At 47.1% G+C, this 12252-nt stretch overlaps 1 protein-coding gene across 2 annotated transcripts in view; it reads right to left on the bottom strand.

The window, feature by feature from the left end:
- Positions 1 to 9: 9 nt before the first annotated feature.
- The window catches only part of LOC119459212 (BEN domain-containing protein 5), a 56424-nt gene continuing 44181 nt past the window's right edge, over positions 10 to 12252 (bottom strand). For both annotated transcript variants that reach the window (XM_049671263.1, XM_049671264.1), the window contains exons 7-8: positions 8225 to 8320; positions 10 to 454 (exon numbers count right to left, since the gene is read on the bottom strand). In XM_049671263.1, coding sequence (XP_049527220.1) covers positions 408 to 454; positions 8225 to 8320 — 143 coding nt within the window. In that variant the 3' untranslated portion in view covers positions 10 to 407. The remainder of the gene's footprint in view (positions 455 to 8224; positions 8321 to 12252) is intronic.

Raw genomic sequence — 12252 nt, 5'->3', positions numbered from 1 at the left:
GGGTTAGGTCGGGACCGGGAAAACGCGACGTAGTAGCCGGGAAAACGCAGCAGCGAGGAAGGTATCAATGGGATTCCACTATTAGAAATCTTTCCTGGTAAAACTAAATTCATTTTTCTTAATATTGTGTATGTTTTGATGATACGAATTTCGGGTGATACGAATATTTCAGGCGACCCCGCGAGATTCGTATCACCGAGGTTTTACTGTAAATGGTGCCGTCAATACTGCTTTGCTACAGTCATTACTGCAGCTGTTATAAATGCACTACTATTGGAGGTTTGTAAGTAAGGCCGTCATGATTTCTGTACACTAAAAACAATGTTGCCCTCCTCCAGAGGCAGTGATTGAACACAATCGCGTGAACTGGCTTCCAAGTCACTAACAATCTCGTCACTTGCACACTTCTATGCTTTGACAGCACTCTTTCTCCCTCTGTGCCTGTGCTTGGATCCTGGAAAGCAAGTACAGAAACACTATTAACTGCACTCTTCAATATTCAAATCAGAATACTACAGTCGGTGACAACCTAAGAATTACAGACAAGCTCCTCCCACAAAAACGCAGTACACCTGCCCTTCACTTCTGAAAGAGAGCCGAACCAGCTGGAGTCCGCTCAGAGCTTCGCCCCTTAACCACCTGCAGCACGACCATCTCTACCACTGTGGTGCCTGCATCCAATCCAAGCCCTTCTTGTAATTCCCGGTATCAAAAAGAAAACGAAGATGTCATTCGCCCTCAAACAAACCGTGCTTTCACTCATGCATGAAAAGCACAGAGCACGCACCCACGTTTATACAGACGGTTCTGTCTCCTCCAAAAGTTCAGCTGGAGCAATGGTAATTTCCGTGAAATCTGTCACCATCCAATTCAAGAAGTCTCGCATTACATCATCGATGGCTGCAGAACTCGCATCTATCTGTGCTGCTCTGGAATTTATTGGTCCCAAATCATCACAGTCATGGTCCATCTTTTGTGACTTGAAGGCAGCTCTCCAGTGCCTGCTGTCCCCTTTCAACGACGGACTTAACGCACAATTAGTCGCAGACATCCGACTACTTCACCATCATGCAACCGACAAGGGGCACAACACCATCTACCAGTGGATACCGGGTCACTGCGGAATTTCGGGAAATCCCGGTACGGATGACACTGCCCGATCAGCCCACGATGGTGCCCCTATTATAACAATACCACTGTTGGGAACAGACGCAGCCACAAAAATTTGTTCCCTCGCACGCGAGCTTACGCAGACTCTGTGGCACACCAGTGATTTTAGCAACCCACGCCTCCACAGATTGGATCCACGTCTGCAACTCCTTCTTCCACCAGGGTTACCACGAGCGGAAGCACCACTTCTGTGCCGCCTGTGGCTCGGCGTGGCATTCACAAACGCCTATTCCTTCCGCATTGGAATGGCTGATAGCCCTGCTAGCGACAACTGTGGCTGCGAGGAGACAATCAAGCACCTCCTCTGTGACTGTCCCCGCTACAATGTGGCAAGAAAAGTGCTCGCAACTGCGCTTGAAAAACTGGACAATCGCCCCCTCACAGAGGAAAAAGGTTTAGGACACTGGTCTGACAAGCTTCGGCACTCAAGGCCTTAAGGGCTTGTGAATTGTGCGACAGGCTTTGAACGTTGTGCGCGTAGGGTCGCGTTATTGCGCAAATTTTATTCCTTCACATTTATTTTTTTTTGTTTCTTCTATCACTTTTTATTCCCTTTACCCCTTTCCCCAATACAGGGTAGTCAGCCGGTATTTACACTGGCCAACCTCCTTGCCTTTCTTTTCCTTTCTTTTTCTCTCTCTCTCTTGACAATTTCTATGCCCAAACTACTTATTTTTAAAATTTAATATTGAATCTTGTCCTTCTAAAAAGCAAGGTTACGATGCTGAAAAGAAATGTTCAAGCACATACTAAGTCAAATTAGCATAATAAAGTTTATTATTGCTCATGATAAAGGAGGCCAGCTACTTGCTGGTAATTAACAATAAAAAACAGAGCAAGAGCGCACTGGAGAAAGTTTTGTCATTCTGGCAATGGTTTGGTGCGAAACGGTGGGTTATTTCACTGCGGAAGCTTCGTCAGTGTGTGACGCACTTCAAAACAAGGAATCGCACAGAGCGGCTTGTTATACTGCCTGCACCAAAAGCGTGTTTCCTTCCGCAGCCTCTGTGCCTTGTCTCCAAGCTTCTTGCAGCAAATGAAGCATTTCCGGGTTGGGGCTGCTTTGTTTTCGGTTGGGGGGATGTAAGCGGGAAAGTTCTGCTCCTGCAGTCGTACGGGGTCAAGCACATCCGATTGCCGGCCGCACCTTGCCCTTCACGAGGGATCAAAGTACCTATTGAGGAGTGCTTCAATAAGAGCGAGGCGGTAGTCAAGGTGGCTCATCTTCCCTCCATCTTTTTGATAAAATACAAATGAGTTGAATGTAGCTTGATCAACCAAGTGCCAAAAAATCTTCTTGTAATATATCTTCTGCCACTTTCTGGTGACAGGATCGTTGGCCAGCATCTGATCCTATTTGTCAACACCACCCATCACATGATTATAGTCCCTCCCAATGTTTGGCTTTGTGACTTCTTGTCCTTTCGAGTCTTTGAAAGTCTCCGTGCTTGCACTGTGCACTGCGCTCATGACAGTCACTATCGTTTTGTTACGCCACTGGAGGGCGACACATTTACCGCGCTGGTAAGCCCGCACCTCTCCTTTCTTTAACTTCTGTGTTCGGAATGCCGGCGGCATGTCCTTTCTATTTCCTTTCACGGTGCCGTATACATCTGTGCGGGTCTGAATGAGGATATCAACAAGCTCTGGAGATATGTAGAAGTTATCAATGGTCAGGCAGTAACCCTTGCCCAGCAAAGGCTTGAGGAGCTTCATGACAACTTTTGTTCCCACTGGCAACCCGGGATCAAGATTTGCTGGTGTGCCGAGATTGGTGCCTTTTCCAGTGTAGATCACAACATTCCACACATATCCCAATGCTGCCTCACAAAGCATAAAAAATTTTTGGCGGAACTTTGCTCTTTTCAGCGGAATGTATTGCACCCATCTCAGCCTGCCTTTGTAGAGCATGAGGCTTTCCTCTGTGGAGATGTCTCTCTCCGATGTGTAGGCCGAGTGGTAATTGTTCAGCAACCGAACCAAAAATGGCCATATATTGTACAGCTTCTGCTATGGGTGACCGCTAAGGTTGGTGAAACTGGCATTATCCACAAAGTGCAGCATTTTCATTAGAAGCTGGAACCGTTTACCACTCACCACCTCTCCGAAAATGGAGGTGTGCAGGAGCTCGTTCTTGGATCAGTACCAGTCCTGTCATGGTTTCTGAGCAATTCCTTGTAGGAGCAGGAGTGTTTGTCACTTGTAGGAGCAGGAGTGTTTGTCATTTGTCACTAGCACCCATTTTTTTAGGCAAGCATGCCGACTGGGACAACCGCTTCTAAGCTTCTCAGTGGCGTTCTGATTAGTTTCTTCGACGATTAAAGAAATAATGTCGTCGTCGAGAAACTGGCGAATGTACTCAGTCAAGTCACCAGGCAATGTTATATTGAACACCTTACCGGAGATGCCCAAAAATGGAAACCGAGGAGGCTTTGTGGGGATGAAATTTATGTCGATGCGCCGCCAATGACGCGCAATCGCAGTAGTGTCTTATGAGCAGTCTTCTTCATCTGATGAACTGCTAAATTCGAAGTCATCGCTATCGCTATTGCTTCCAGAAACAAAGTAAACTTCGGCGTCTGAACCATTATCGTCCGAAGAGCTGGACGACGGCTAAAGGCTTTTTTTCCGCAACAATGAATCAGCAACACATGTGTCGCCTCCACCGGACACCATGTTTTGAAACACAAGTTGCCCCCTAAATAAATGTCAAACAGCAGTTAAAAGAAAGGAAAAAAGCCCACAAACGAGCGTTCAAGAGGACATATTGACGCGAAATAAGTTGGCACGTGGTGACACTGGCCCCTTGAGGCGAGAACGACGAAGTTCGTGGTTGCACGCGCACTCTCCGAGGTCCAGCCATTATTAAAGGCTGACGTGTTTTTTGCCTATCTGTTGCTGGTGAACTATCCTAGCTGTACTTGCTGGGTGACGCGTTTGGTGACTTGGTTAAGCCGTCTGTAGTCAATGCAGAAGCGGAGCGTGTTGTCTTTCTTTTTTACTAGCACGACAGGGGACACCCACAGACTTGTCGACAGCTGGATGACGTCATCATTGAGCATTTCTTCCACTTGATGCTTAATCGCCTCCCGCTCCATAGGTGACACGCGGTACGGGTGCTGACGTACAGGCCGCGCCGACTCCTCTGTAACTATCCGGTGTTGCGTAGTGGAGGTGCGCTGGACTCTAGATTCTGTGGAAAAACAGCCAGAGAATTCTGTCACTAGGCCCAGTAGCTGATCCTTCTGTACATCTGCTAAGTCAGCATTAATGTGGATGCGGGTACTCAGGCTGGCGTGAGTTGTTGCATCCGGTGAAGTCACTTGTAACGTGCCGACGTCGGAGAAGTCAGCAATGCCGTTCAGAAAGGCCACAGCTGTACCTTGAGGGACGTGCTGATACTCATGGCTGAAGTTGGTCAGCAAAACTTGCAAGCACTTATTCTGTATTCGAACAAGGCCCCGGGCGATGCAGATGTGTCTTTCGAGCAACAGCGGGATATTTGCCTCGGCAATACCCTCATAATCGTCGAATGCGTCGCAGGTTACGAGGGTCAATACGCTGCTCCTTGGCGGCACCGTGATATTCTCGTCGACAATCCTCAAGGCGTTGACATACGTGTCGTCAGTGCTGCTCCCTGCTAACGCCTGCGCCGTTGAAAACGTTACCAGCGACTTTTGTAGGTTTATCACGGCTCCATTAGCCTGCAGAAAGTCCATTCCCAGAATTAGGTCCCTCGAACAGCTTGGGAGGATAACGAAATCTCCGAGGTACGTAAACCCACGAATGCTCACTCGCGCTGTGCATCTTCCTACCGGGGTTAGCAGATGGCCTCCTGCAGTGCGAATCTGCGACCCAGTCCACTCGGTAGAAACTTTCTTCAGCTTGCAGGCAAGGTCCATGCTCATAACTGAGGTGTCCGCTCCAGTGTCGATTAATGCTGTTATGTCTTCATCGTCTATGGTGACGAGAATGTTCGACGTTATTACCTCTCGTACGGTGTTTGACTGCGTCTATACGTCTGCGTCGTTCTGTTTTCGTCGTTGTCGTCGTAGTGGAGGATCTTGCGCACAGTCGACGTCAGCGGCCTCACCTCCGGAGGTCGCTGAACTCAGTTTTCCCGAGCCACCGGGCTTGGCGAGCGGCGTCTGAGAGCGCCGCGAGAGAAGGCTTGGCTTGGTGATGGTGATCTGTAACGAGCAGGAGACGACGAACGGGGCTCGTGCCATCGTTGATCACCATTGCGACGATTCGCGACGAAACTCTCTATTTCCGGCGGCCACTCACCAGGTCGTGGACGAGGTGCATTTGGTGCGAATCCTCGGAGCCCCACATGACGATAAGGACACGTTCTGTAGCTATGCCCGGCTTCGCCACAATGGTAACAAAGGCACTTGTAGTTTGCGGTGTGCCAGACGTCGCTCTTCCTAGTTCTTGCTTCAGCGATGTGCGGTGTGCTGCGAGGCCTGAAGCTAACGTTCAATTGCTGAGCGAGGTGTACCATGCTATACGCGCTTGAGGGTGGTGGACGGCGTACTGCTTCTGCGTAACTCATTTCAGGACGCGGTCTCTGCTGTGGTGCCTCGTACTGTTCGGGAACATGGACGGCCTGTCGGACCTCGGCGCGCACCATTTCCGCAATGGAAAGTTGTCCCACAGAGGCAGCGGTCGTCTGCATCTTCTGCAGTTCCTCCTTGATGACAGCCCTGATGAGTTCTCGCAAGGCGCCGACGTCGTTGCCGAGGGTAGCGGCAGAGAGCTCCCTTGAAATCACGGCGTCGCGGTTTTATTGCCTGGCCTGCTGTTGAAGGGCCTTTTCCATGGTGGTGGCTTCGTCGTGGAACTCTGCCACTGTCTTCGGCGGATTTCGAATGAGGCCAGCAAAGATTTCTTCTTTGACGCCGCGCATTAGGTGGTGCACCTTCTTGCTTCAGTCATAGAGGGGTCCGCACGTCTGAAGAGCCGATTCATGTCTTCTACATATGCCATCACTCGCTCATTCGGGCCTTGAATTCTCGACTCCATTGCTAACTCCGCCCTCTCCTTCCTGTCCGCCCTGGCAAAGGCATTGAGGAACTGTCGACGAAATTCTTCCCATGACGTCAGTGTCGCCTCGTGGTTCTCAAACCATATTTTAGCGGAATCTTCAAGAGCGAAGTACACGTAGTGAAGCTTACGCTCATGCGTCCAGTCGTTGACGTTGGCGACCCGGTCAAAATGGCCAAGCCAGTCGTCGGCGTCCTCTGAAGCACTCCCGTGGAAATGATTCGGCGTCCGGATCTGATTGACGACCACGTGCAATGCTGCAGTAGCGGCAGGAGGTGGTTGGTTCGTCATTCTACTTCGTTCGGGTAGCAGACCGTGCTGTGGCTGGAGTCCCTGGAGACGCCGGCTGGTACGTACGTGCACAGGGGTAAGCTCGTCCGAACTACTCGCCGGGCTTAGGTCTGGGGTACGCTCCGGAGATCTTAACATCGACCGTACCCCGCACCTCCACCAGAAATGTCACCCAGCTAGTACAGCTAGAATAGTTCACCAGCAACAGATAGGCAAAAAACACGTCAGCCTTTAATAATGGCTGGACCTCGGAGAGTGCGTGCGCAACCACGAAGTTCGTCGTTCTCGCCTCAAGGGGCCAGTGTCACCACGTGCCAACTTATTTCGCGTCAATATCTCAAGCGGACGAGCTAGATTCGTCCAAAATAGTTTTGGGAAAGTTCAGCAACAAGCTGTGCTCGACAGAAATGTTTAAGGGGTTAATGACACTGCTCTGCTATGTAAACACCAAGCTAATTTTAAGAATGTGGGCAGCCTGCACTAGTGGTGCAAGGCTGGAGTGAACAGCGGAGCTGGTGATCGACCTAGCTTCTTCCTGATTTTACTAGTCTTGGCAAAGTTTTGCTAGAAAATGCTAAGTGCTGCTAGATGCGGTATTCCGAATCGGCTCGCCGCCGACGCGCAGATTCTCGCTTGGCCGCGCGACACGCTTCAAGATGAGCAGCTTCTTCTTCGGGTGTCCGGATCTTCTTTGGTCGTCCCATGTCAAGGCTACATATACTCGCCACAGAGTCAGCAAGAGTTCTGCCACCGTCGAGGCAGCTCCAAGCTTTAACTCTCTGGTGACGTCACGGCCAAGCTGTGCCTCCACACTTGCCGGGGCGTGGCTGGTCGAAACCTGCCAAGCCGCCGCCAGAGACGCCGGCTGCAGTCACGGACACCGCGCGCGTTCGGCGCGAATGTGCGGAAATGCGGACGGCGTCGGCAGCAGCTCTGCACGTTGCCTCGTTGGTGCTGCTACAATTTCTTTCTCTCTCTCTCGCTCTCATTTTCTCTTTGCATCTCCGAGCATTCCGCGTGCCGCGCGCATGCTCTCCTTCCCTCTCCTTAACATCCCATTTCAAGGCAACATGTGCATGGCACGGAGAGGAGGCGAAGCACACGCTGCTCCGTGCCGGTGGTTGCTAGGCAACCCAGGTGGCTCATCGCTCAGCGATGTTTTTTGTTCATACTGCGCGGCCTAACCAAATTAAACAGCTCTGCTGTTAAAATAAAAGCTATTTGTTTCAAGCTAAAATGTCAGCTATGGCTGAACAGTGATACCAAGATCACCCATAATTTGTCCTAGATGTTCAGGTTTCATACTGGAACCAGTGACACAAAGACCGAGCTGTACGGTGAAAACAGTTGTTTTAAACACACAATACTGCTAGACGCCAGGTAAATAACCGAACCTAATTGCTGGGGCACCTATGCCTATTGTGTTCGAGTTGGACAGCATACATACTGCTTTGTAATTCTTAGGTTGTCACCGACTATAGGGATGTACAAATATTATAAACTTTTAAATAACAAGTTGAATATTGTCTATTCGATACGGTCCCTCAATGAATTAGTCACTGACATTCAAACCTCGTTGTAACGAAATTGAAGGAGGGGCCGCACTAACTTCGTTATATTTGTTATTTCGTTATATTCATTATTGACATTTACTGCAATATATGCCCAATGGGGTGCACAAAACCAAGGCGTTCCACAATGAAGTGAAATCACTCACGGCGGATGTCACAAATCTTGTTTGACAGGTGTCTGCGAACAAGGTTCAGCCTTCGCGCTGTAAATGCATCCTTGCCCACGTAGATACGAAACAGATCTGCACAGAGAGAAAAAAGGAGACATTCACTGCAGCACAGTGCTTTCGCTGATTAGGAGGAACTGACAATTTTAATCCCACACAACCAAGAAGAAATGAAACGTAAGATGATTAAAATGGGGACACTAAAGAGGGATACAGTCGAACCTTGATACAATGAACACATATATAACGACCAATCAGATAGAACAGGGGTTCTCAAGCACGTTCATCCCAGGAAACCCTGCTAAGCTCCATAAAGTGCCAAGGAACCCCCCCCCCCGAGTTAACCGAATGTCGAATTATCGAGGGTATCAAGAAAACAATACACAAATGCTTAACTACGTCAACACGCTTTTATTTACTCCATGAATCATCAAATCTTGTTTCTATTTAGCACAAGACCAGTGCGGAAGCTGAAATTCTCGTCATCTCATGACTGATTAGCGCTAGCAGCAGCGAAGGCCTCGCGACATCCTTTGTGGCGCGCGGTCTTCATCTGAGATGTGCTTTGCACCAACAGGCGCACATCGCGATTATTTTTTGCCACTCAGCTGCTCGCTAACAAATTGTCCGTCCATCGCTATGTAGCAGGTGCTCTTCATCTTCGACAGCTTTGCACTGACTCAAAGCGAAACTACTGCTCGCCGCAACCGCTGCGGATGAAACCGCGGCCACTATCGATGCAATCATGGACGACGACCTTGCGGTTCAGAAGGCAGGCGGCTGATAGCACGCACCAAGTCAAAACAAAACTACCGTTCGCTGCAAGAAGTGTGGACAAAACTGCGGTCGCTATCGACGCTGCCATGGGAGGCGACTACGCAGTTGTGAAGGCACGCAGCCGACGCGCGCACCGAGTGAAAACGAAACTACTATTTGCCGCAACCGCTGGGGACGAAACTGCGGTGGTTATCGACGCGATCATAGATGCGACTAAGCACTTATGGAGGCATGCGGCTAGCCGCCAACGCGGTGTTACACGCGGCGATAATCGCAAGAATAAAGGCTTTAAAGGCACAATTAGGCATGAAGCGCTTCAGCATTGCTGTCAGTCACGTGCCGCGTACGATTGCCGCTGAGGACCACGGCGATGCGAACTGCGCCGCTTCGTGCGAAAGCTTAGGCACGCTGCCCGTTCTCAGAGGTTGGGTGGCTAAAAGCTGCTTGCGTATTTATTGTGCAGTTCGCGCGTTGCTGTTACGCACTGTGATGTGCTTTTTGACACTTGGGCATGAGTAATGGAGGTTCTTTGGATCGAGCGCATCTTGTGCTCGCCGTTTTAGACACTTGTCGAGAGCAGGATCAGGGAAAATTTTTGAGAACCCATGAGATAGAACAAAGCAAATGTAAGATATTTCTTGCTGATATAATTATGTACCTATACGCTGCCCATGATAAATATTAAATGTAACGAAGATATTTTTGTGCTGAAGTGACTCATTTTAATGAGACCTAAATCCTATAATTAAGTTGGATTGATAAAATACACTTCTGGATCACCAATGAGAAATTGCCACCTATAAAAAAGATGCTCCTCAGCAATCTCTTTGTTGTTAATAATGAGGCTAACCTATAAAATATATGTGAAATACAGAGTTCAATATCCTATTCTCTTACCGCAAACACACCTTTAACAAGGCAGAAAAATTATTTTTTAAAAACAGTAAAAGACAGGTGGTGATGCTGCCTAGAAGTACCCACACCAGTTCCCTGCGATGTCAAGAATTTTGATGATGTCTGCTGAGGCCGAACGCCTTGCTTATTAACAAAGAAAGACTCCAACGCTTTCAAAAGAAATCAGACTCAATAAAGCAAGTGTTTATAACACCTTGCGATAAAAATCTACCTGTCATAACTCAGAATCGATGCGTTAGCTCATCCTTAGCAGGGGCATAAGGGGATGGAGTCTGGTAGCTGGCTTTCACCAATGGCCATTGTGAACGAAACAAAGGTCCGATCAATACAACCAAAGAATAGTGATTTAATGTGATCTCTCAACAAGAAAGCAACCTGGCATTATTAAAAGGTAGCTGTGAATTTGTTAGACAGAAAAAGTATGAAAGTGACAATCACAAAGAGCAGATGCAATAATGTAGAACAATTACGGTAATCCTATCAATTGTTAGCAAAATAATTAAAAAGGTATTTGTCTGTCGCTTGAATAATTATTCGAAAAAATTTTATCTCTTGAATATCTCCCAATTTGGTTTTCGTTCAGGTAGTACATCGACTTGGCGGTAATCTCATTAAGAGACTACATTAAGAATTCTATTGAGAAAGAACTTATCATTGGTTCTGTCTTTTTGGATTTATCCAAAGCTTTTGACACAATTAATCACAATATGTTACTAAAAAAATTAGAAGCCTACGGAATAACAGGCCCATCGTTCTCTTTTTAAAGAAACTACTTGTGTGACAGAAAACTAACAGTTTATTTATCGGGCAAGTTTTCAGATACCAAAAAAATTATTCGGGGGTGCAGCAGGGCACCTCTGGGGACCATTATTCATTCTCTACATAAATTACCATCCGCAACACGCTCCACCGTCACAGTGCATGTTATATGCTGATAAAACAACTATATCTGACTCAGATATATCGTTAACATCGTTACCTTTTAAATTAAACAGTGTATTAGCTAACATTGTTACTTGGTGTCACAGTAAGCACTTAATTTTAAATCCAAACAAAACTAAATTCATGTTTTTTCGCTTCCCTCAAGAAAGACTACCATTTTCACCTCAGGTTTCCCTTGATTTGCACTTTATTTCGACTAGCGACTCTGTTTCATTTCTTAGTATCCACCTCGATCAACAACTAAAATTTCACGAACATATTGCACAAGTTAAGAAAAGCACTTATTTCGGTATAACAGTGCTCATAAAAGCTAGATCTTGTCTGTCTACTCCAGCTCTCCTTTCACATTATTATGCATTCATTAATAGTCATATTAATTACGGTATTGCTGCTTATGGCAACACGTATCAGTGCCACTTGTCATCTGTTCAGCACATACAAAACCAAGCTCTGCGCATTATTTCAAACTTTTGTCGAGGTAATATTAATATCATACGCATGGAGAATAAATTGCTGACAACTACTGATTTATTCACTCAACTTATTTACTATGCTTTTCAGGTTGATTATTAATGATCCCACACGCAATCTTATTTCCTTGGATTCCTTGAAATATTAGAGTTTTAGGATAGGGGCCCCAAAAGTTTGGGGCCCCAAAGAGCTCTGCGGGTGTTAGCGTTGGGGCATGCAGGGGTAAAGAGTTTTAGAATAGGGCTTTGCGTTTCGCAGCGCCACTATGGTGTCAAAGAAAAACTATTATAAATATTAAAATAAACTATACCATTTTATGATAAGGAGAGAGATTTTGACTTTTGTGTTTTTGCCTTTAATTACAATTTAGAGGTTATTCTAGTAGCAGCAAGTGATTTGTTGTGCTTCCATTTTGAGTAACTAACTTAACAAGCCTTCACCAGCCAAACTAATCCATGTTAGGCCTATGAGCTATTAAATTGACAATCGAATTCGGAATCAGTGGCGTCTAATGAATCAATCTTCATTACACACGTAAGTTGAGAGAAAGTGATAACCGCAGTCACTTCTCCTAGCTTACGAACTTCATGCGTTACCATGAATAAAGCCCAGTTTGGTACTCGGTTTGAGCCGTCGCTTCGATGGGCACCGCCATGTTTGTTGATGCAGAGCTTTTGGGGCTTCCGCTAAATCAGTGAAATAGCGTGCCCGACACAAAACCCAAATGCATCGTGCGTCTCGCGCATGCGCAATGGCTTCAACGCTATTTCTTTGGGGCCCCAAGACGTTTGGGGCCACTATTCTAAAACTCTCTAATTACTCGTTTTGCTCAGAAAAATAATTTCTTGCTGCCTAAACTATAATATAGACCACTTATAACGTAACCGCTTATAGTGCAGGAC

The sequence above is a fragment of the Dermacentor silvarum genome, chromosome 7 (assembly GCF_013339745.2).
Source record: "Dermacentor silvarum isolate Dsil-2018 chromosome 7, BIME_Dsil_1.4, whole genome shotgun sequence".
Classification (NCBI taxonomy): domain Eukaryota; kingdom Metazoa; phylum Arthropoda; class Arachnida; order Ixodida; family Ixodidae; genus Dermacentor; species Dermacentor silvarum.
Note: the sequence above shows the minus strand (reverse complement) of the source record. Positions and strands in the feature narration are given on the sequence as shown.